The sequence below is a fragment of the Sinohyriopsis cumingii genome, chromosome 2 (assembly GCF_028554795.1).
Source record: "Sinohyriopsis cumingii isolate HCF-2022 chromosome 2, ASM2855479v2, whole genome shotgun sequence".
Classification (NCBI taxonomy): domain Eukaryota; kingdom Metazoa; phylum Mollusca; class Bivalvia; order Unionida; family Unionidae; genus Sinohyriopsis; species Sinohyriopsis cumingii.
In genome coordinates this window covers 72277387-72303096 of record NC_142962.1, presented here as the reverse complement: position 1 = coordinate 72303096, position 25710 = coordinate 72277387, and the positions used below count along the sequence as shown (strand labels likewise).

The 25710-nt window shown below is 34.0% G+C and overlaps 1 protein-coding gene across 1 annotated transcript in view; it reads left to right on the top strand.

Moving 5' to 3' along the window:
• The window catches only part of LOC149805152 (serine palmitoyltransferase 2-like), an 87659-nt gene extending 62308 nt beyond the window's left edge, over window positions 1-25351 (top strand). The window contains exons 11-13 of the mRNA XM_089947891.1: window positions 12538-12667; window positions 13652-13750; window positions 17193-25351. Coding sequence (XP_089804017.1) covers window positions 12538-12667; window positions 13652-13750; window positions 17193-17195 — 232 coding nt within the window. The 3' untranslated portion in view covers window positions 17196-25351. The remainder of the gene's footprint in view (window positions 1-12537; window positions 12668-13651; window positions 13751-17192) is intronic.
• Window positions 25352-25710: the final 359 nt, after the last annotated feature.

Sequence of the window (25710 nt, the reverse complement as noted above, 5' to 3'; positions counted from 1 at the left end):
TCACATTTATTGACATGACCATTGAGAAACAAATCGTGTTTGTACTCAAAGGTTTGAACACGTTATCCAAGTGAAAACTGGATCCAACAAAATCACAAATGAGAGAAATAATGGACCGATACTTTGAAGACAACATGCCTGACATGGTGCTAGGTGCAAAATAACCAAGATTGAATTATATCCAAGTCAACTATATGACAGTATCTCACAAATACAAATGATTATTTGCCAACACATGCTCTGGAGTGCAAGTTACAATCTTTTCGCTTGCACGGGTTACATAAATATTATTAAAGCAAGTTACTGTGCGTGCTATTTACCTGTAAACATCAAGTCCCATTTCTATTATATAACTACAGATGCCAAGCAAATAGAAGCCCAGGTGGTAAATAACACAACTGGCAGCGAGCAGTAAACTCGTTCTTTGAACTTAACCAACAGGATATTAAAGATAAAGTTTATCAGATTTTGTTTTAGCACTTAGCAACTACGAGGAAGAAATGGTAGTGTCTTAAATTCCTTTTGCCTAGTATAGCACTAGTCTCTTTGAGGGACACTTGTTTGTATATTTTTGTGAATTTAAAAGTATTTTAATACATTTTATGTTGTTGTATATAACAGAATACACAGACAGGATTTGTTCATTGGTTCTATTAATAATATATAAGACTGAGATACTATCTGCTACAGAAATACACTGTTGCTATAACTATCCTCTGTCATATATATTTCCCTTCTGTTTTTCTTTAAGGACCAACGCTTTTGATCAGTTTGAGTTATATTTGTGTGGATTTTCATGGAAGGTAGATGACAGTATTTGATTGTAACATACCAGTAGTGGTTTGTTTGCTTCACTTCTGAAGTGTTTTTTTTAATAATATACTTACATATCTTATAGACTGAAATAAACTAGATGCAACTAGACAACTAATGCCTCTTTTCATTCATTAATGTACACATATAACTGTCACTTGATGGGTAACCTGATCATGCGTTTGTGGATTTGGTTGCTTGGGCATGGATTTTTCATTTATTTTTGGGGCTTTTTTTTCCAGATATAGAATGAAATATTTGTATGTGTTTTGGACAGAACAAAAAAAATGAATTATTTGTTGCCATCCAAAAGCAACCAGAAACACAGTACAGTGCAACCCTGCCATAACATGCCCCACAATAACACAAATTTGGATATAATGCGGTTGTGGTGTGGTTCTCGAAATTTCGTATATTCATTCGCACATGAAAAAATATTTGTGTTCAAAGTATGTAAAATAGTGTATAATAAATTTATTATCATTTTGGGGGAGAGATTGCATATGAATTATTATATTAATAAGAATATATTATGATCATGGCATGGTTCCTAAACTTTTAAATACATGTGCGTGTATTTTTCTTGAACCGGTAAAAAATATTTTTGTAAAGTATGAGACATAGTGTGTAAAACAATTATTATCATTTTGTTTAAGAGTTTGTGTATGAATTTGAATATAATACAATTATGGCATAGCTTCTGAAATTTAACAATTTCACCAGGTTCTTGAAGTGATATGCCAAAATAAACATCAGAAATGTTACTTATTACTGATCCATGAGTAAAGCCAGTAAGTCGCGTTTGTGGTTGTCTTCAATTAATTCTGTATACAATCGTTGCTCAAACAATAGCAACATGTGTTCCTTCTTTAACTGCATACACAACCAAGCACCAGACAATACGGTGGTTTATAAAAATTCTCACAATTTAATAAACATAAAAAAACGAAAGCTGCCAACATGTTTGCTGGGCTTGGTGGTGTTATTAGACGCAATCAGTTGACCAGTAAATAATGTCCGCTTTATTAGCTGGAAATTGAAAGGGTATGAAATTGTACATGCGTTCAGCTTAATTTTTTTTTTTTATAAAAGTGACTTGTGACCATTGCAGGCCTACTTAGTTCTCGGGTTTTACATGTGTATAGTGTTTGCTTATGAACTTGTTATGAATTTCCTATTTTTAAAAGAAATATTTAACCGTTATAGAAAAGCAAGTTCACAAACGCAAATTGTTCTCTGCTGTAGACATTCAAACAAATAGGCATACAAGCGTTAATTATTGGAAATTTACAATGGATAAATGTACATGGAAACGCATATGAGAAAATTTTAGCAATATGAACTAGAACAAAATGAACCGTACACATTCTTCATCTCTCTTAGCCTAATTTTGCTGTTAATTTTTCATATTGAATTCAGACACAATGATCTGTGGCAAAATTAGTGAATAGTTTAAATAAGTATGCAATTTTTGCAATGGATTAATTGTAAGCCCCGACTGTACAATATCAGATGGCAAGTAAATAGTGTTAATACACTGTTCATGCTATATATTAGACATTGAATTCAGACACAATGATCTGGGACAAAATTATTGAATATTGTAAATCTGCATGGAATTTTTTCAATGGAATTACATCCATTATGGGTGAACTGCATGCCACAATGGCACGATAGTAAAGTGTTGATACCCTATTCATGATATACATTAGACATGAATACATACATGTGCCGATGAGTTGTTCTCTGAAAAAAGTAAAATACTGTAAAATCCCACATTAATGCGACCCCGCTTCTAACGCGATCCAATATTTTGACCCCAATTATGGTGTTATAGCAGGGTTTCACTGTAGTTATATATGTTAAGGCTTCACACATAGCTCAGTGATGTAGAAGATAATACTTTCTTTTCATGGAATATTCATGCTGCCCAAATTGGGTCGTAGCACTGTAGTCTCGTTTATTTTCATGGGTCTCAATTTGTTACTTAATTGTATTGGTTTTGCCTGTCAGAGTTAGCATATTTGTAGGTATTTATATTTTTTACTTAAATCTATTGGTTTTGCCTGTCAAAGTTAGCATATTTGTAGGTATTTATATTCGTGGATTAACCTAGAAATATTGAAAATAAAGAATACAAAATAACAAATCTGTGTCTGCCATATTATAGAAATGATGATTATCAGATTGCTCTGTTGATCATTTGGAATGAAAGACAGTAAGAAAATAGGTTAAGAACTTCTTCATAGTATGTGGCTAATTTATCATTATGACTTTTAATGTGTGGTTTGAGGCAATAATGAAATTTGTAAAAATTGCTGCCCCATGAAAATGAGTGAAACCACAGTTTTTGAGTTGGTCATCTTTGAGTTTGGACAGCATTAATTAAATTTCTTCCATCACTTAGCTTCATAACCAAAAGTCAAATTCATTTATTTAAAATATAAAATATTGCATTCTCCTATTTTCTCAGTACCACTTTTGTCACTTTTGGCCCAGGTTATGCCCCTGGGTTGGGTCATGTTGTCAAGAATTATAATGACACATTTTAGTTAAAGTTTATTCAGGCACTTGTAGTTCAGTTACACCTTACAGAATTTAGTTTTTATTAGTAACCTTTTAGTGAATTTAGCTTCTATGTGTGTGTGTATTTGTGTGATTTGGATTTTTAACATAGCTTTAACAGTTTTTCAGTCATATCGCTACGATGTCTGCAGTGTGGCAGTTTAAAGTGATGTCTAGCACTGGGGCATCATGCTGCAGACATGTAGAATGATCTTCCACCCAGTCACATTATCCTAACACCAGGCCGACCAGTCCTAACACAAACCTCTTAATGCTGAGCACCAAATGAGACAGCTGTTAGTACCATTTTTGTAAGTCTTTGGTATGACTAGGCCGTGGATCAAATCCATGATCTCCCGCATCCGAGGTGGATGCTCTAACCACTAGGCCACCGGAGCGGTTTTAGCTTTTATCAGTAACCTTGTACTGAATTTAGCTTTTATCTTGAATAGAATTTCATTTACTATACTACCGTATCTCAGTATCACTCTTTCCCCATGAAGTGTAAACAGTGAAAAAAAGCTTTAACAAAATTGTGTTCTCAGTTTATTTTTTGACCATATTACCTTACTGAGGTGCAGAACCCAGGAGCTTTTTTCTTGTGATTAGATGGTCATACCGATTTGAGGTTTTCACCCCAAAATATTGTCTAGTTTGTCTTAAATGAAAATGGTGCTGATGAGACATCCAGTGTATCAATATAGCATTCATTTTGAATGTCCTATTACAACTTCTCCTGAATGGAAAGTCCTATCACTGAAGTTTTCACCAGGATACATCTCATAATGTCTAGTTGATCCTAAATGAAAATAATGATGATCTGATTCCAGTATTGTTGTGATCATGTTGAAAATCATGTTTACACTATTGCTTAATGGATGGTCATATCTGCATGGGGTTTTCACCCAAGACATTTTATGAAGGCTAGTTGGTCCTACACAAAAATGGTGTCAGTCAACTTCCAAATATGGTTGCCATGGTGACCTTCTAGGAAATCTTATTATCCTCCTGAATGGATAACCATATTGAAAAGGGTTTTTCACCTAAAGACTTCTTATGATATTTATTTGGTCCTAAATCAAGGATGTGCAGCCTATGGCCTACAGGCAGAATCTGGCCCACAACCTTGTTTTATCCACCTATTTATAAGATCATTTATCTGGCCCACACCCTGCAGGAAACTGCATGTTCCTGTCTTAAATGAAAATGGCTTGAATCTTAAATCCAGTATGGCCATTGTGAATATCTTGTTATTGCTATTCCTGTTGAATGGATGGAAATATTGACAAGGGGTCTTCACCAAATGACCTCTAATGATGTCTGGTTGGTCCAAAATTAAAATGGTTTAATTCCATCCAATATGGTCATCACAGAGGCCAATTTAAAAGGCTTGATATAGCTGCAGAATATCAGATATGGTTTCAGCGCTCAGCAGTTAAAACAAAGAAATGTTCTTATCTTGGATTCCAACCACTCTGGTGACCCAAGTGGTTTGAGCGGTTGCCTCAGATGTGGGAGGTTGAGGGTTTGAATCCTGGCCAAGTTATGCCAAAGACTTTATGAATGGTACTAGCATCTGCCTCTCTTGGCACTCAGCAAAAGAGGTTAGTGTTAGGACTGGTTGGCCTAGTGGCAGAATAATGTGACTGGGTAGGACATGATGCTACATGTCTGCAGCATGATGCTCCATTGTTTGACATCACTATAAACTGCCACACTGCAGACATCGTAGCAATATGACTGGACATTTTTTAATGATGTGTTAAATTCCAAATCACACACCCTCCCTCTGTTTTCTTTTTTTTCAAGCAAATTTGTATGCTCTGGTCTTACCGCAATAGGGGCAAGATAGATTGAAATTGGTATGGTTTCCATGCTCAGCAGTTAAAACAAAGAAATGTTCTATCTTGGATTCCTGGAAATTCTTTTAAGTCAGTTGATCATCAGTTTCTTTGAGGGACTCATATTCCATAACCTTTTATTCAGTTCACTTCATATTTGGAATATATCCTTACATATTCCCCTTCCTTAAGTACCACTTCTGACCCAGGGTTCTGCCACTGGCAGGGGGGCTCTGAGATCAAGAATTAACTTGGAGGGACACATTTTATTATTTTTCCGTAACTCCTTAATTTATTCACCTCTCATTTGGAACACATCACATGGCCACATTCTGTCAGTACCACTCCTGTCCTTCGGTTCTTACTGGGGACACATTTTTTATAAGTATTTCTTCCTTTGGATTTTCATAACCACTTAACAGTGTTGGATTGTATGTTAAGGACTGCAGTTCCCCTGCCCCCCCCCCACCACTTCAGTGTCCTAGTGGTTAGAGCATCTGCCTTGGATGCTGGAGGTCGTGGGTTCAATTCCCAGCCGAGTCATACCAAAGACTTAAAAAATGGTACTGACAGCTTCCTCACTTTGTGCTCAGCATTAATAGGTTAGGACTGGTCGTCCTGGTGCCAGGATAATGTGACTGGGTGGGACATCATGCTACCTGTCTGTGGCATGATGCCCCAGTGCTAGACATCACTGTAAACTGCCACACTGCAGACATCATAGCGATATGACTGAAAAATTGTTAAAGCTACGTTAAAATCCAAATCACACACACACACACAGTTTGTTGAGTCTGGTACACCACACTGGCATACTTTTTCATAAGAAAAATCTTCCTACAAGTCCATATCTTGTCACTGTCACCAGAGGCACTAAAATGTTTCAGATGACAATTACTGTCCATTTGAAAACAATATATTTGGCAATTGAAACATTCAAGGTTTATAGTAGTCTACCAGGACCTGGTTGCAGTACAAAACCGCTATGGCCACAAGTGTAAATTGTTTTTGAGGTTTCAATAATGTCAATTGAGAAAATTTCTTCGGTGAAAAGATAGGAGTTACAATAAATACTGGTAGATAATGATTGAACAATGTTAAATAAGAACTTTATCCAGAATGGAAAATTCCATAGTACAGCTGTTTTCATGTGAACCAGGTACAGTATATACTCTTAAATAAGTCAAGTCCAACTACAAACTGCACAAACCCAGATCTGCCAGCACATAATGTGCTGGCAGATCTGGGTCTGTGCAGTTTTTAGTAGTAATCAATAGAACAAACAAAACATACCTTTGTCTACAGGCACATTATGCTGTGGCAGATCAGGATCTTTGTTGTTTGCAGTTTGACTTTTATATATGGCATTCATGCATGATTTTATTAATTACTTGAGCACTCATTTGTTACAATAATGTAAATGCCCAAAGAAAATGTGATAGTAATAGAAAGATAAGGTGTCAAAACTTTCAACACAAATAAGATTATTTACCCTTTTTTGTTTACGATTACTAATTTACTAAGTACAATCTGGTATTTTTTATTTGTTCTTTTGAAATGTTGTGTGTCCCCCAGATTGGAAAACATGGAAGCAGAATGTCTGCACTCCTTGGGAACCTAGATTCATCACTGCCTTAACCAAGATGCTTCATGTATGGATTATAATGTCAACACACAGGCCTCATAGATTGACCACTTGTGCCCCTTGATTCTGTCCCTTAGTGGAACCATAGGGTTAAGAGTACATATAGAACACTCTTTTTTTTACAATTTTTATATGACTTACATTTTAAGAACTCTTTTACTAACTTGACTTTGTCTTGTGAATGTGATACACATCACAGATTTACCCATCTCATGTTACCACTTCTTCCCCAGGGTCAAGCCACCAGGTCAGGTCATTGGGTTAATATGTATGACATTTTGAAATTCCTAAAAGTTTTGATTTCATCTCTTAAATTTCAATAAACATTTACCCAATTCATTTAAAAATTTGAATTTTATAGGATTCCAATCTTCCTTTTCTCTCTATACTACTGTTGTCTCCACCAAAGCTATGCCCCAGGATGGTGCAATGAAACGAGTCACTTCTGATTCAATTTTTTTTCTTTAATAATTAATAATGATAATCCCTCACCTGATTCACTTCCTATTTTGGATTGTATATGATCATGTATTTACTTTCTCCTTAAACCACTTCCTATTTTGGATTGTATATGATCATGTATTTGCTTTCTCCTTAAACCACTTCCTGTTTTGGATTGTATATGATCATGTATTTACTTTCTCCTTAAACCACTTCCTATTTTGGATTGTATATGATCATGTATTTACTTTCTCCTTAAACCACTTCCTATTTTGGATTGTATATGATCATGTATTTGCTTTCTCCTTAAACCACTTCCTGTTTTGGATTGTATATGATCATGTATTTACTTTCTCCTTAAACCACTTCCTATTTTGGATTGTATATGATCATGTATTTACTTTCTCCTTAAACCACTTCCTATTTTGGATTGTATATGATCATGTATTTGCTTTCTCCTTAAACCACTTCCTGTTTTGGATTGTATATGATCATGTATTTGCTTTCTCCTTAATCTGCTTCCTGTTTTGGATTGTATATGATCATGTATTTGCTTTCTCCGAGTGGCTGAGTGGTCTAAAGCGCTTTCCGTTACGGATCACTGTCATCTCACCTCTGTTTGCGTGGGTTCGAGTCTAGGATTCGGCCAATGTGGGTATGTGAGAAAGCTTGCCAGTAGCTTCTCGTAGGTCGGTGGTTCTTCCCTGGGTTTTCCCAGGTTCTTCCTCCACTATTAATACTGGCCGCCATGCATAGCCTATCGTGTGCTGAAAAATGGCATTAAACCCCACAACAACAACAACAACTTTCTCCTTAAACCACTTCCTATTTTGGATTGTATATGATCATGTATTTGCTTTCTCCTTAAACCACTGCTCCTCTTTAGGTTATATCTCTATGATGAGCTCATGGTTAATTGAGACAGGTTATGTTTTGAATGAACTTTGTCATCGGTTTTGTTTTCTTCAGGAAATTCTCTCCAAAGTCACTAACTTATTGACATCATTGCCCATCACTTGTGCTATATTCTTTGATGGGTTGGTTCACAACTTGTATTCTTGGTTAGGTTGGTCCACAACTTGTATTCTTGGATGGGTTGGTCCACAACTTGTAGTCTTGGATGGGTTGGTCCACAACTTGTATTTTTGGATGGGTTGGTCGATAATGCTTGAAAGGGTTGGTCGACAACTTGTATTCTTGGTTAGGTTGGTTCACAATGCTTGAAAGGGTTGGTCCACATTTTCTATTTCAATAGTTCTTTTTCACAGTTCACACTACATTTAGATTATAAAAAAATATCTTGTATTCCCTTACTCCCATTAGCATTCCTGCCCTAGGGTCAAATCCTGGTTTGGGGCATATGATAAATCATATTTCATGTATTTTTTCATGCCCTTTAATTTTTCGTACACAGTCCAGTTATCAAACTAATAATTATTTAAATGTGTCAAATTTTTTTGTACATATCACTTCATATTTTTTTGAAAAATCCTTTAATTTAAAGGACATAACATTTCTACTAAGAAGATTTACGTTTGCAAAAAAGATTGAAGATACCGTATTGCCATTTTGGTTTTACAAAAATTAATAATGAATTATTGCTGAGAAAATACAATGATTGATGCATAAGCTCTCTTGTGGTCACTAGGATATCTGCTGGTGTTTATTAACATCTGGACAAAGTCCTTCACAGACCATATTCCTTAATTATTGTTAATTAGTTCTCCTTATTAAGTCCACCACCATAAAAAAAAACATCATGTGCGTTTTTAAATGAGTTCAGAAGCCGTTGTGTTTTCTTATCCAACAAAAATTATATCTGAGTAGATGCTAAAGTGAAGATACAAACCAGTAATGAACTAGTCTTATTATTTCATTGTAGTCATACAAAAATAAATGATAAAAACCATGTTATTTTCTATTGTCAATTTGAAAGTCATGGATTCTGTTAATCAATTCATACAGATACACTCTTTTACATGCTTGTACTGTTTTGACTTGGATATAATTAACATTTTGTAATGAATCTATTTTATAATATACCCCTCTATTGTTATCTTTATTGGCGAGTTGGAATAACAAGTAATATGTATGTTCGGTGGTCTTTACAACATCTGTTGTATGGACAATAGCACATTGACGGATTTTCATTTCCCTAAAGAGAGCCTCATTTCCCTAATTGTAGCCTAGCTGATTTGACCTCTTTTGTGAAATCTTGCCCTCTATCTGGCTTCAGCTGGAATAACTCTAAGCCTATTTAATTAGCGCGTAAATAACACTACATAGCCATGTGGTTGTTGTAACAATGTACATGTATGTCATAACTAAAACAAGAATGAATTGTTGATTTAGAGGTGTTTGTTGATAATGGAATATAGTTTTGTCCTAATACATGAGGATTATCATAATTGTCAGGTACCTGGAAATAGTCTTATTTCTTCTTTGCAAAAGCTACAGATAAAAACTGCTCTGAATAAATACGGTCTTGTATGCTGACAAAATTTTGTTTATCTCTTTCTCTCTCTCTCTCACACACACACATGCTCATGCGCATTAACTAAAGTGTGTTTTTAAGTTCTTTATATTTTGTTTTGTTATTGAAAATGAGGCTGCTGTTGCTGTAAGAATACAAGTTGCACTTTGTTTCTTGACAACATGGACTCATATCATTGCATACAGTTTACCAATAAATAATATCCATATATGTTCAAGCCATCTTAATCGTTTTGCCAACATTACACACCATAACAGCTACAAAGAAATATGCTATAAGTGCAGATGAGCTTGCACACTGAGACATGCTCTCTCTCTCTCTCTCTCTCTCTTTAAAAACAAAACAAAAATCTTTTTGAGTACTTTTATTTTTATTGTACAGTAATTTGATTCTAGAGTTGAGAGCAGAATGAGACCGAAAATATATGTTTATTTTGTACATTTGTACTGGTTGTTGAGTAGGGTGTGTTCTGTAGAACTTGTTTTTGTTCCATAGAACTTGTTCAGGTATGATGCCTTTATTTTTCGAACACCTTCAGTACCACAGAATGATAATTATTTATTTTACATATAATTTTTCATACACTGAAATTATTAATTATTTTTTCTTTTACGAAAAAATACATGAAATACGGTATTAAGCCTTTTAATATATTGAGAGTTCATCTCTGGGGAAATATCACATGTTTCTAAAAACACGTTTCTTTTTCATATATGAAAATAGATTGCCTTTGACAATGTTTTGTAGAGATCATTTTGCTTCATTTCCAGTATAAATGATATGTTATCATCAGTTTATAAAAACACAATATTGCTTTGAATTATGTTTCAAGTGGCTGCTCAATATTGTACATAACTTGCTTGGATTATTAGTTTGGGATATGGTTGAATATTGTAAATTATAAAATGTTGGTGACTGTGAGCTTAAAAGCTTAGTTAAATTTGTAAGCAAGATTTGTATGATTTAAATTCAAATAATTTTTGGAACAAAGATGGGTCTCTGGAAGCATGTATCAGATGTTAGGTGATTAGTAGTGACATTTTATAAGTGATATGTTATGCTTGGGATGTGATACCAATGAGTGAGCAATGATGGACTCTTGGATGTTGGTACCATGTTACTTTCATGAAATGCTCTGATTGATGTTTTCACTATTACATGAATTAGGTTTAAACATCAAAGTGGGTAGCAATTGCTAATTTGTGCACTTTGATAATCCCCTATGTTGGAGTAAAGATAACAAATATATGCTCCCTTACAAGTCATGTCCAAGTGCAAACTGCATAGACCTAGATTTGCCATCAAATAACGCAATGGCAGATTAGGTTCTGTGTTCTTAGTTCTGCTGATTAGGTCTAACAAAATGCATGTACCCAATGTCGTGCAGAATTTCCATCTAAAAAACTTGTTCATATTTTCCCATACAGATGCAGTAACCTATAATTATCACTTAGATCTTGGACAGGTTCAATAATGAGCAAGATTCATGCATATTAATGAGATGATCTTTCATCTGATTGGCTGAACATTTTACCACAGTGGAAGCCATATTTCTGATTGGATTTGGACCATACTTGAAGTATGGTCTTTAGGATCTTGAATGGGTTTAATAATAATCGAGATCTATGCATAATAATGAGGTCATCTTGCTTCTGATTGGCTGCCACTCAAAAGTCATATTTCTGATCCAGATTCAGACTTTGACAGTATGCTTATATCGTCAAGAGGATGGACATTTTCTGCTAACGAGTTGGATCCATACATATTAATAATGTGATTTTGCATCTAAGTGAAAGAGTTTGTAACCACTCATGAAGTCATATGTGATTTGATTGATCATACTTTGAACATAGGCTTATATGATCAAGGCCTTGAATGTGTTCACTAGTTTGCAGTATCCGTGCATATTAATAAGTAGATTTGGCATATGATTGGCTGAGCTTGTTGCTGTGCTAAAGACAGTATTTCTGCTCCAGTTTCAATCAAGCTTGGTAAATAGGCATACATTTTCTAGATTTTTAATGAGTTATGATCAATATGTATGCATATTAATGATGTGATTTTGAATCTAATTTGTTGAGCTTGTCAACACTTTTGTGACTGCATTGCTGATCATTGGCAAATAGGCTTATATCAGAAATATATATTTAATATGTTTTATTATGAACATGTTATATATGCATGTTTATGAGGTGATACTGCATATGATTGGCTGAGCTTCTGACCACCATGAGAGACTGTATTTGTGACCTGATTTTATCAAACTTGCTGAACAGGCAGATATCATCAATGTTGAATAAGATCTAAGCAATATTTATGAGGTGATCATGCATCTGATGTTTTTTCAGCCACTTTAGAACTACTTTTTTACATTAAACAATAGGATTTTAATCAGACTTTTTAGTAATTAGGCCTATGTCAACATAATCTTAGCTGAATATGATTATGAAAGAAATTATGCAGAATAATGATTTTCTTTGCACTAATTTATTGATCTTGTTAACACTCAGCAACAGTATTTCTGATTAAATTTTGTAAATAGTCATATATTTAAGAAAAATTTGTTTTTTTACTAGAATATAGTAAAAGAGGTAGTATCAGCATAATATACAGTATGGGAGATACTTTACATAGGCTGTGTTCATCCAATTCTACTTGCTTGGTGAAATGGTCAGCTGTTAAGTTATGTAAGATAGATGAATATTATCTTGCCCTCTTGGGCCTCATCTTTCTTGTAGTGCTCTTAGTAGGGAATGTTTAGCCAGAGGAATGGGAATCGTGGTAGTTGGATTCCCAGCAACACCAATCAGTGAATCTCGAGCCAGATTCTGCCTTTCAGCAGCTCACACCAAAGAAATGCTGGACAAGGTAGGTACATACTGTGCATGGAAAAGTTCCAAATGGTAAATTATTTGTATATTTATAACTTGAAAGCCGTTTAAATTTACCATATTGCAAATAGCACTGAAGTATGATTTTGTGCAAGCAATATTTAATACATTACCAGATATTTCTAGTCTCCAAGATTTCTGAGCTGCAAAACATGATCTACATACAGCACAAAATATTAATAGATTTTGTGAAGAAAACTCAATGTACAAAATTGGGTATCAACTGTCTAAGAAAATTTAATGTAGCCAATTTGCTGAATTTTCTGTTTTTGCAAAACTGCTATTATGTTAAAATTATGCTAAATATATTACATGTTGTCAGTAATATAGGAGTTTTCTGACTTTATATATTTTTGAAAGGTCAAAATTTTGGCAGCCATATATACATTCCACCAATACTCATATGTTTGTGGAATAAAATAACTTACTGACATAACATGGTCTGCCCATTGTTGTATTCCATTGTTGGATATAGTCAATGCATCAGTGTTTATGGTAAAATGTCTTAATTTTTTTCCCTCAAAAAAAACATAATTGACTTTAAATGCTGGATCAAATAATTTATCCTAGTTTCACCAATTATGGTTTATGATGATGTGACTGGCTTTTGAGCCTTTCATTATTTCTGTTTTTAAAGGGAATGAAAATGAAATGTTTATTGCAGAATTGTGTATTTTATCTTATCAGTTCTCAGAGTCAACATTGGTCCATTGGTAACATGTCAGATATGTAATCCAAGGATTGCAGGTTATATCTACCCAGGTCATCCCTGATTGGCTACCTCAGTGTGACCTTAGGAAAGGCACTTAACTCCCATTTCCTTGGCATGATATAGCCAGTATTGTGAAAAGTGCCTTTGAAATCAGTTGAAACAAAATACTTTAATTCATACAATATTTGCTCAGTTTATATAAATGATAGGAATTTAATCAATATGTTCATAGCTCTTTTTACATTTTAGGCCCTAGATATCCTTGATGAAGTTGGAGACCTACTACGATTAAAATATTCTAGAATGGCACCTCCAAAATTCAGTGAAGATGAAATACAGCTTGTCAAGGTGAGGAAATCTTCATACCCTTTCTGTCTTTCACACATACATACATTATTCATTACCTCCCCATTAGTCAGTGGTTTTCACTGTGATTTTCCTGGGTTCATTTTTAACCATTTATACTGGCCACCATGTATAGAATATTTTATGCAGAAAAATGTCATTAAACCCACAACAACATGTACACAGACATAGATGTCTTTTATAAATATACAATATTGACTGGGGCCCTGGGTAGCTGAGTGGGTTGAGGTGCTTGCCTTTACAGATCAATGACATCTCATCTCAGTTTGAGGGTTTGAGTATCAGGTTTGGTCAATGTGGGTATGTGAGAGCACATGTTAATAGCTTCCTGTGGTCAGTGGTTCTTCCAGGGGTTTCCCGGATTCTTCCTTTACCAAATATACTGACCACCATGTATAGCCTGTCATGTACTGAAAAAAGGCGTTAGAGTTACTAAGCATAACATTAACTACACTTACATATTTCGCTTTATTAATTATTTAATTAGTGTAGACAAGCTGTCTATAATATCTCTGATAGTCATTGAATAAATGAATAACTTAAGTCAGTAGTATGTTGCAACATATCAAACTTCAGTAGAAAGAATAAAGAAATATTCACTTTTATACAGTTCACACAAGTGTATTCAAAATCCAAAATGTCTTATGGACTTCAGAATCAAGATTTGTATGTATTTAAAGTACAAAAACTGTCACAGTTATCACAGTTATCCCATTTCTTCACAACCACATGATCCCACAATTTTTAAACATCAGTTTATACTGCATAAACAAGGTACCATATTTACTCACTTATAAGACCAACTGCAAACAGACCCAGATCTGCTGGTGCATCTGGGTCTGTGCTGTTTGTTAGGAGTAATCAGTAGAATAAAAAAACACAGACCTTGATCTGCAGGCACATTATGCTGTGGCAGATCAATATGTTTGTTGTTTGCAGTTTGGCTCAACTTACAGGCAAGTATATACAGTAAGGTTCACAAGCCATTGCAACATATACACATGCATTCTTCCACAAGTTCCATTAAGAATTCAAGCAGATAAGTTGAAAAATTAGGAACTTTATTAACAATTTGTAACAGTATGTGACACTCAGGTACCACATATGTAAACCATGTTATGATCTCACCTACATACTGTATGTGACAGAACTTAAGATTGATGGTGTGCCTGGACCATTCCTATATTATTTTTTAGTTTGGCACACATTTTTATGGTCAAAAGCCTTCCTGACACAACTTGGAATTCTCCCTCTTGCTTCTTAAGTTTCTGAGTTGATCACTATTGTAATAAAATAAGTCTCCACTTCTAGAAAATTCATCTATTTCAGACAATTTACCAGTTTTGCCAAAGGATTATACAAAATTGTACTATTCAAATGACAGGTTTAAGGAAAGCCACTTGACCTGATCAGGTGAGAATTGGCTGGACTGAGTAAAACTTTACTACATAATCATTTATCGCCCAAGAAGATGCAGATTCTCACCCAGAGAATAAATCTGAGTGTATTTTCTACTGTTAACTATCACCACATTTCAACATTTGGCATGCGTCAGTTATAAATAACCTATGCCTAATTTACCTACTTGTTGTCAGTCTAGAACATGGTACATTGGAAACAACTTTTTTCTTCTTCACGGGTACCTGGTGTAAGCTTGATATTAAAATGGGCAAATATTATGAACATATTATGATGCATTTTAATACTTAGCCCTCGATTTTGAAATGGTGTTGGCATTTTCAGTAATAATTTTCAATAATTTATATGCGATTCTGTTGTGAAGAAAGATTCCCTTTCAATGAGGTGTCAGATGTCTTTTTGAGTCAGACCTCTGAGAAGTGAAGAGACCGATAAAATCAAAATATTGTTTTATTCTTCATTTGGTCAGGCAGTGTAGTTGCCAGAGGTAACCAGTATTTTCTGGACTTTCGTTTTATTGACACAATTTCATGCCAAAGAGATGGTGCTTGCAGATATTTCTGTAAGAATGTAATTATTTTCATAAGGAAAAAGTTGCCAGCTTATATTCAAAATTAGTATTTTAAGTGACCTGCTGATTCCCACCAATGTTTACATAATACATGTTATTGTAGTCATTTCATACAGTACATAATATAGAGAGAACAGCTGATTGGTCAAAATCTAGTTACGGTATTGACCTCAGAATTGTCCATTTCCTTTTGACAAATCAGCATATCTTCCTTTTTATGGTGCCCAACTCTCTAGGATGAAGGTTTGACCAAAATGGATCATTTAGCACACAGTTTGGAGGAAATTGAGACAGTTTGAATTCTTTTTTCAGGTGCAAGTTACTGATATTTTTTTTGTGAAAAATAATTATTTATTATAATAAATAAATGTATGTTGGGATCTTTACTTAGTATGACAATGTAATAATAAAAAGATGCACAGTCTTCAAAATACCAGCGACCTTGGGCAAGCAAAACAATGTCTGACCATTTTGATGTTGTCTCTGTCTTAATTTCTCCCATATCTGACTCATAAATTAGTGAAAATAACAATTATGACAACTAGACACAAATACCAATAAGAAATCAAGGCTGTGTGTGCAACTGCAATTTCTCAAGTTATGAACCTTGTCCCTTATGATAAGTTTATCTAAAGAGCAATATATTAGAACATAATATTTACATGGTTTTTAACCAATTTCAGTGTCAAACTTGCTATAGGTGCCTGTGGTTCTTTTGTAAAAGCACAAGCACAATTAAAACAATTTTAATAATGTTAAAGAGATGTGAATCAAAACCTATGTTTCGAGTACTTCACAAATTTTCCTATATGTTTTAATTAAACTGTAATTTCTAGATGTCTCACATATTAGTATGTAAAGATCAGAGATTTTATTGTGGCATTTATTTCAGTTGATGTTGTTGTTGTTGTTGTTGTGGGGTTTAATGCCATCAGCACATGATAGGTTATGCATGGTGGCCAGTATTAATGGTGGAGGAAGAACCCAGGAAAACCCCGGGAAGAACCACTGACCCCCGAGAAGCTACTGGCAAGCTTTCTCACATACCCACATTGGCCGAATCCTAGACTCGAACCCACGCAGACAGAGGTGAGATCACAGTGATCCGTAATGGAGAGTGCTTTAGACCACTTGGCCACTTGGGTCCCCTATTTCAGTTGAAAGTAAAATGAATCACTTTATATGCTGATGGGAAATTTTAACGTTATAACTTCTTAAATTTGTTTATATTTTGTGGTATCTCATGAAGGCATCAGATCTGCTTTGATAAGTCGGTATGGCTGCAGTAACCTATTTTACAGTAGTAATAGTTGGCAAATTATTGTTTGTCTTTTAATATTTGTCTGACATCTAGGAAGTTTGTGTGATCCTTTAGTTCAAAGGGTATCCATGCATATCTTGTAATACAAGATTTTCTTTATCTTTTAATTTCAGTGATGTGGAATCCGTTGCATTGCAGTTAGTAGGATGGGATCAACATCTGTATGCTCTATTTTCTCTTGAGCCAAAAAAAAAAAAAACAGATTCAGGAGCAGAAAACTCTTCTGGTCATTTTTCCATGTCAAAGTCTCACTATAGCAGGGTATTAAAGCTCTTATCAACACATTTGTTTGATTAGCATAAGAATTTTATGAACAGTTTGCAAACCATTGAAGTCTGTGATATCATTATATGTCTTGTGCATTTTTAAGCAGCAATTTAAAGAATAGTACGTCAGGTCACATGTTCATGTCCAGGTTTCGTAAATTTTATGTACATTTGGTATGTTCAATCCTTGTAATGGTGTCATATAAAAGCCCCATGTTGGAAACATCTCTGCAGGTTGATTGTGGCAAGATAAAACATGTTCAGCATTTTTAAGAAAAGTAGGCTGCATCCACAGCATATTACCTGTTAAGACGCAAAGGAAATGCTAAAACATTACATATAAATTAAAGCAAAAATTTGTGTTTTCTTTAATGTTTTGCCACTTAATAGATCATTAACATATATATTCAGCTGTTTTTGTAACAAATTACCTACTAAAGATGACCCTGCAAAAAATTTCAGGAAACCTTCAGTTTTAGCCAAAGTACTTGATCTGTTCAGCTCTACCGTCTTATTTTAACAGATTTTGTGAATTGTTTATTTTTTAAAATTGGATTTAAACTAGTTTTTTGTCTTTTAACTCTTCCTGTCTTAATATTTATCTACTTAAGTAGAAAAATTTACTGCAGCCATTATTTCAAACCACTTACTATCCATAAGCATCTAGTTTATGAATATTCTTTGGAAAGATTTTTACAACCTATTGAAATTTTTTACATTTATTTAAAAAAATAAATTCAAGTAGTTATCTCTCATTTTTTCCTTGTTTTGGTTGATGCTACTATACTTTTTTGTGACAGCTGTCTTCTGTAGCAAGAGTCCATACAAGATAACATAGGAAAACAAAATTTCAGTGGGTTTAAATTGAGATACATTGGTTAACAGTTTAGATTGTTTAAAAAAGTTACCAATGTATGTAATTAGCTTTGCCATGTTTAGGTAGTGTCACATTATTGAGTCGTATTTTTTATGGATAAACAGAGACATAATCTTTGAATAGCCACAGATATTACTATCTAGCCACCTGGAACCTTTTACCAAGCAGAACCAGTTGCTGAATGTATTGAATAAAGTCAGTGATGGTTCTGCAACCATACTAGAATTGCTTTCATTTTTGCATGATCTGGAGTGAACTAACATATTACAGAGTAAAAGAAACTGTAGGGTAAACTATTAAGATCTAACAGTCAATGTAGCATTTTTGCTAAAAGAAAATTAAAATTATTATCATAATTAGCAGTTCAGAGAAAATATTTTGGCATTAATGCAAAAGATGTTGATTATAAGCAGTATGTTTAGAAATTCATTGGAAAACAATTTATGTGATACTAAATTTAGTTTTGTCCAAAAATTATTTTTAAAATGGATTTTTTTCTTTAGTGCTCATTAAACCATACTGCAGATGTTGTGAATGTAAATTTTGCCTTTCGTACATTTATTTGTATGTAAAATGTGGGGTTGTTATATCCTTTGCCATATTCATGCAGTATTTTGTGATATTTTATGTTTTCAGGTTAAGAAAATATTTTTCCTTGAAGAATTAGAGATGCTTATTTAATTTTTGTACTACTTTATAATAGTATCAGCCAAATAAAGGAAAAAAATATAAAAGAATATTTAATGACATTAATGTAAAACATCAAGTTAAAATGTTCTGAACATTTTAAACATACATCTACTCTCGGAGGCAGTGAAGCACATGATCATAATCAAAGTTACCTATGATGAACACCAACAATGTACAGCAATAAATACTTGGTTTAGTTAATTTACTAAAATGCTGACTAACCTGGTTGAAATGCAGTTGTTCTCTGTTCGTAGTTTTTGTAAGTTTGTTTCATTAATATTTGTACCTGTTAGCAATATTATGGGTATGAGTGTGTACAACAAAAATCAATATTGCTACCCTGCAGTATTCATATACAGTGGTCCACTTCTTATAAGGTTTTTCCTTCTGAAGCAGGCAAGTGACCTTAGAAGAGTGGCGTTTTAACAGGGAGATTACAAAGATTTAAGTGTGCATAATTACATATAAAGTATGACAGGCATGACTAATTTTTAGATATTTTAATATTTTCATTGAAAAATCGCTTGATGTTATCAGGTTACAGACTTAATGTGATAAAACTTATATCACTTTTATTTAAAAGAATTGTAAATAATTATCAGCTGTGGTGCAAAACCACATTATTACTAAAATCTGGGGACAAGCATCTGTCTATAACTATCCCAGTCCATTGATTTTATTCTCCGATTGACCACAGTTAAATATATGTAGACAATGTTTTATTTCAATCTTACTGACCTCAAATTTCTCAGTATTAGACAAAGGACTCATTTAGTGCTTTTACTATCTGAACTGAGATTATCTGATGACATTTTGTGCTTTTTGTAACACTTATTCTGTCATTGAAAATTCATAGCTACTACATGAGGTGGTTAGTATTTACAAACGAAGTTAGCTTGTCATGTGATCAACTTTTTTTTTATATAGTCTGGTACCCCATTCAGGTATTTTCATAATCTATTAGAGATAAGCCAAAACAGATAACATACCATTGTACTATCTGGTGAATGGATGTCACACTGACTTGAGCTGAATAATATTTTTCTCAGCGATTAGCTTTTCTCAACGATTAGCTTTTCTGAGCGATTAGATTTTGTCATCTTGATAATTATCAGTGACACTACCTAGCATCTGAGAAACACACAGCAATAAGAATAATCAGATTGCTTAACTGTTTTGCGGCTGCCTGTGAGGGGTTAATTTTACAATCTGCACTAATATGCTGGTCACTGGCCATGTTAGAAGGAGGACCACTAGCCATGTTAGAGGGATGGCCATCCTTGAGGGGTTCTTTTGACGACAGACTTGTCAGTGCTGTTGGATTCTAGCCATATAATATGAGTGGCTGCCAGTCAGTAGTGCTGTTAAAGAGGTGGACCACCATACAATGATTTTTTTTTTACTGGTCCTAAAGAAAAGAAAAATACATTTTAGCTCTTTTTCAGTAACTGGTTCTGTAGGCAGTTGAAAACAATACTGTACCATAATCTCACACTACCTTGCATTAATAAAATATTGTAGGCTGATTAATTAATTTTCCCAAAGAAAAATATACTCAGCAAGTTTAAGCGATTTTTACACTTATTCTTAAATTAGGACATACATGTACTGAACTCTGTTAATGATAGCAGTGAACAAGACACAATTTTGTTTGTCAACTTGTACCATAAGCTAGGTCTGTTGGGTCTTGCAAAATTAATTTAGGGATATTTCGAGAGCCCTTTCAGCTGCTTAATTAAATATTTTAGTTATCTTTATGTGAAATAGGTTTGTAATTTTGATTTTTGCTTAATTTAATAACCTTTGTAATTTTAGCTAGAATTTTTTATTTACTTTTTAATTTAATGGTATTTTCTTATAATTATTATTCCACATTATGTATTATTGTAAAATTTAGAATTCCACAGATATTATTACTGAAGTCAGCATACTGAGACATCAAACTGGACAAGTTAAGGCAAGTTTTAAAAAGAACATGTCGGTTTGAAATAAGGGGTGATATTCTAAATATAGGCAGGATTTAAGACAGAGTGGTATGGCTTGAAAATATTATGCATCATTTTCACATATTTGGTTAACTTTTACTGTGCAGTATTTTTGGTAATTAGCCTGAATGCCACAATTACATTTCCTTGAATAGACCCAGTACAGAGATACAAGGCATGAATCTTGTTCACTTTTTGATGTGCCAATTGAATGTCCAGATCAAAATGACTACTTGCTGTAATGTGTCATTTGTACTCTTGTAATATTTATATGGTCTTTAGCTGACCTTTGCTTTATTTTATGATCTCTTTCTTTGTTCTAACATTGAATTTAAGTTTTTGCCCTGATGGAAAATTGAAAATGAGTTTATATGTTGTCAAAATAATATACTTTGGTTTAGATAGTAAATTTGATGTGTTTTAGCATCATTAGTTTTCTCCAAATGTTGTACATGTAGCAGAATAGAATTCAAACTCATGGCTAGAGAGGAAAATACATTTTTTTCTTTCTCATTGCTGTGTATACATGATACAGATACATGATACAGTTTGACCATGTGAGAAAGTTATGTGATATGTCTATCCCACATTTGTGCACTTAACGACACTGTATATTGCAACATTATTCTTAGGATGTCATTAACACCATGCAGTGTTTCTTGCATGTATAGTATTGAGAAGACAAATTTTGCCAGATGTAAACAGCAATTCTTGTTTACACCAAAATTGCAAATTATTTTTGTACACTAAACTTTTTTGTGCTGTTGTTTATTGATTTTTTTTTTTTTGATGTAGAAAATGGTTTGAATTTCAAAATCTATATCCATTCCGATAATACATCATTTATCTTTTTCCAACACTATTTCCTAGTGAGAAAGGACAGAAAAATTATCCATCATGTGTGTTGATGCGGTATTAGGAAATCACAGGTAGGATTAGAGCTAGTGAGCAGGAACTTGGCAAAGCCTTACCCTGCCAACAAATTCTGACTCGGGTAGAATTTCCTTATCTCACAGTAGTATGAATGATGGAATGTATTAAATCACATTAACATTTTCATCCTCATCTGCAGTTGATTATTTGCTCTGACTTGTGCATTGTGTGGCCACGCCGCCCTTTATATTCCAAACTACAGAGGGCATACCATATTTTCTGTACGTCTTTGGACACTGATTATGGACCCCAAACATGTTTTTCCCAAAATAATTTGTTCATATCTTGTGACTTTCAGACATTGTATTAAAAGAATTTTATTTATGCAATTACATTTTCAAACACAGTTGTAGTTTTGCAGTGATAAGACAAGATATTTGGACACATACCTCTGTAGAGGAATGGCTTGCTTATATTTGGAAATAGCCATGACAGGTTACATGTATGATTTAAAATGTGAATAATTGCAAGAATTACATTTCACTATTCTTTAGCCCACTGAAAATATTTTGGCTTTGGTGTTTTACAGCATAGCAATATATGTAGGTTATTTAGTGCTGACTAGGCAGTTGGAGTAAAGTACATTGCCCAAGGACAAACCAAGGTAGCTGATTAAGATGGACTTAAAAGTAGGATTCAAACCCTGCACCCTTTTTTAACAAATTTCTTTTTTGCGTGTTTATTGTGGATAGTACTATAAGCAGCACCTGGTTGCCTATGTAGGCATTAATTTCAATGGATGATAACATATTTTTTTATAATGTTTTCAGTATATTGATATGATTTTATAAGTATTGGAATGTAATTTAGTTTACTATTAGTCCCACACAACTTTTGGTACTATACTGCACAAAACTGAGAATAGTTCAATGGTTCTTTTGCAGTAATATTTAGGACAGACCTTCTACTCTCTCACCTGTTAGATGCTGTAGCTAATTGGAAAATTACAATTAAGGACAGACCTACTCTCTCACCTGTTAGATGCTGTAGCTAATTGGAAAATTACAATTAAGGACAGACCTTCTACTCTCTCACCAGTTAGATGCAGCTAATTGGAAAATTACAGTTAAGAGTCAGTCTGTCAAATCTGTTTTAACTTGGTTTTTACATATTGGCAAACTCCGTGACCAGTCTGAACTATGTTTATGCAGATTTTCATGGAAGCAGATACAAGATAGAGATTAAAACACATTACAGATTCTTTAGCTTCATGTGTGCAAATGTGTTTTTCAGTATGCTAGCATTTTTTTGTGGGCTGAAATAAACTGGAAGAACTTGGCAAGTAAAAGTGGTTTTTGTTAACTCTATTCATCGTAGGCAAGAAGAGCTGATGGGATGGTCTGTTTCATCCATTAGCACAAGTTTGTTATGGCTGTACCTCCTAACCTTCTTGGATTATTACCATGAAACTTTACACACATATTCATCATATGGTCGACAGTGGCCGAGTGGTCTAAAGCACTCTCTGTTACGGATCACTGCCATCTCACCTCTGTCTGCGTGGGTTCAAGTCTAGGATTTGGCCAATGTGGGTATTTGAGAAAGCTTGCCAGTAGCTTCTCGTTAGTCGGTGGTTCTTCCAGGGATTTCCTGGGTTCTTCCTCCACCATTAATACTGGCCGCCATGCATAGCCTATAATGTGCTGAAAAATGGCAGTAAACCCAACAACAACAACTATCCTGTGGTCGAGTTGGTCATAAATGAAAATGGTGCTGGTCACAGAGTTGTTGCTACAGTTCCACTGGATGGATGTTAATATTCACTAAAAGACTTATGATGATGTTGAGTTGGTCCTAAATGAAAATGTTGCCAATCTGAGATAACACTCCTCCTGAATTTATAATCATATCAACTTGGGGATTTTACTAAATGACTTATGATGACTAGTTAGTCCCAAATAACAGTGATGTCAATCTGATGTTCACTATGGCTGCCACAGTGGCCATCTGAAAAAATATTTTAGTTTTTCACTAAAAGACTTCTTGTGATGTCTTGTTACCCTAAATAAAATCACAAAATTATTCCAGTCAGATATCCAATATATGCACCATGGCAGCCACCTAAAAAATCTTGTTAAAAAATTACTTGAACACAAAGTCATATGACTTGGGGTTTTCACCAAAGACTTCTTATGATGTCCATTTGGTCTTAAATGACCACAGCAACGATCTTGAAAATCTTGATGTTGCTGAATAGAAAGTCATAACTTGAAAATATTGTTATCTCTACTTCTCTCCAAATGGATTGCTGTATCAACATTGAGTTTTCAGCAATAGACTTCTTATGACACCTGTCTGATTTTAAATGAAAATGGTACCAATCATACATTCAGTATGGCTGTCATGACAAGTATCTTTTAAAATCATCTAGTTGTCACTACTCCCACTGAATGGATGATCATTATGACCAGGTTTTCTCCAAAAGACTTCAAAAGTTGTCCACTTTTTCCTAAATGAAAATAGTGCCAAGCTGACATTCAATATGTATACCACAACAGCAAATCCATAACAGAAATCCAGTATGTATACCACAACAGCAAATCCATAACAGAAAATTTGAAAATCTTGTTATTCCTGTAAATTCTTTTTTTCCCAGTTGAGTGTCAGTCCCTACGAGAGATTTTTGTTTATTCATGTACATTTAAAGTGTGATTACTTTGCCATGTGACTTAAGGGATAACTTAAGTTCATATGTGTGGGTTTGGTTGCCTGGGCATGGATTATTTTTTTCTCAGACACTGTATGAAGTATTTTGTATGTTAAAAACAAGAAGCAAAAAATTTTGATGTTCAGAAACGTGCAGAAAATATAGTAGTTTCATAAGGCTGGTGTCGCACAATTTCTTGTAGATAGTACAGAGATATGATAATTTTACACATTGCAGATATACCAGTTGTGTGATGAACAATGGAATACTTTGATTTTGTGTCAAGGTCTAGCATGCAGTTTGAGTTAATATGCTAATTGGGTTTGCTTGTAACTATATTTTTTTTAATTGTGTATTTGAAATGTTTTTAGATTTCATTAGCAATAATTGAAGGATATAGTTTGGAAAGCATCATTTCAATAGAATTTATGTTAATGTTATCATCACACTAGATTATTTAACTGTGATCTTAATTTTTAACACACCTATTTAATGATTATTTAATTGAAACTCTTAACATTCTTTTCCAGCAGATTGATTCATTTCAGTTATATTGTGTACATATTTTGATAATCATTTTTAAGTGACTTTATATTACTAACAGTTCATTACTTAGGATTTCATCTATTTTGTTTGATGTCTTTGTCACATGCACTGAGCATAATGAATTGGTCATCTCAAGCAGATTCGTTTAGAATTTTAGAATATGTGCTTTTTTTTAAAACACGGGACAATAATCTTTAGGGGCTAAAACAAAACTAAAACTATGACAATAATCAGAAATTCCAGAAACAATTAAGTATGATCATTTCTGTTTGTTAAAATATTTCAAGATACAATCTGTGTAAATAAAAGACAGATTGTAAAAATCTTGGTTAATTGTTGTATTTTTCATTCAAAGCCATTATATCTCACCCACCTAGCTTGTGTATTGTGATCACACTAAGAAACCCAAGTGACCTATTATTTATTTTATTTGACCCAAGAGAGTAGTAGTACCTTTGCATGAAGTGCGTTCAACAGTAAATGACAGAGCAGGGCCTCAAGTAGCCAAGTGGTCTAAAGCTCTCACCATCATGGATCGCTGCCCTCTCACTATTACGGATCGCTCCCCTCTCACCTCTGTTTGTGTGGGTTCAAGTCTTAGAATCAGCTAATGTGAGTACATGAGAAAACTTGCCAGTAGGTTCCTGTGGGTTGGTGGTTCTTCCTGGTGTTTTCCTGGATTCTTCC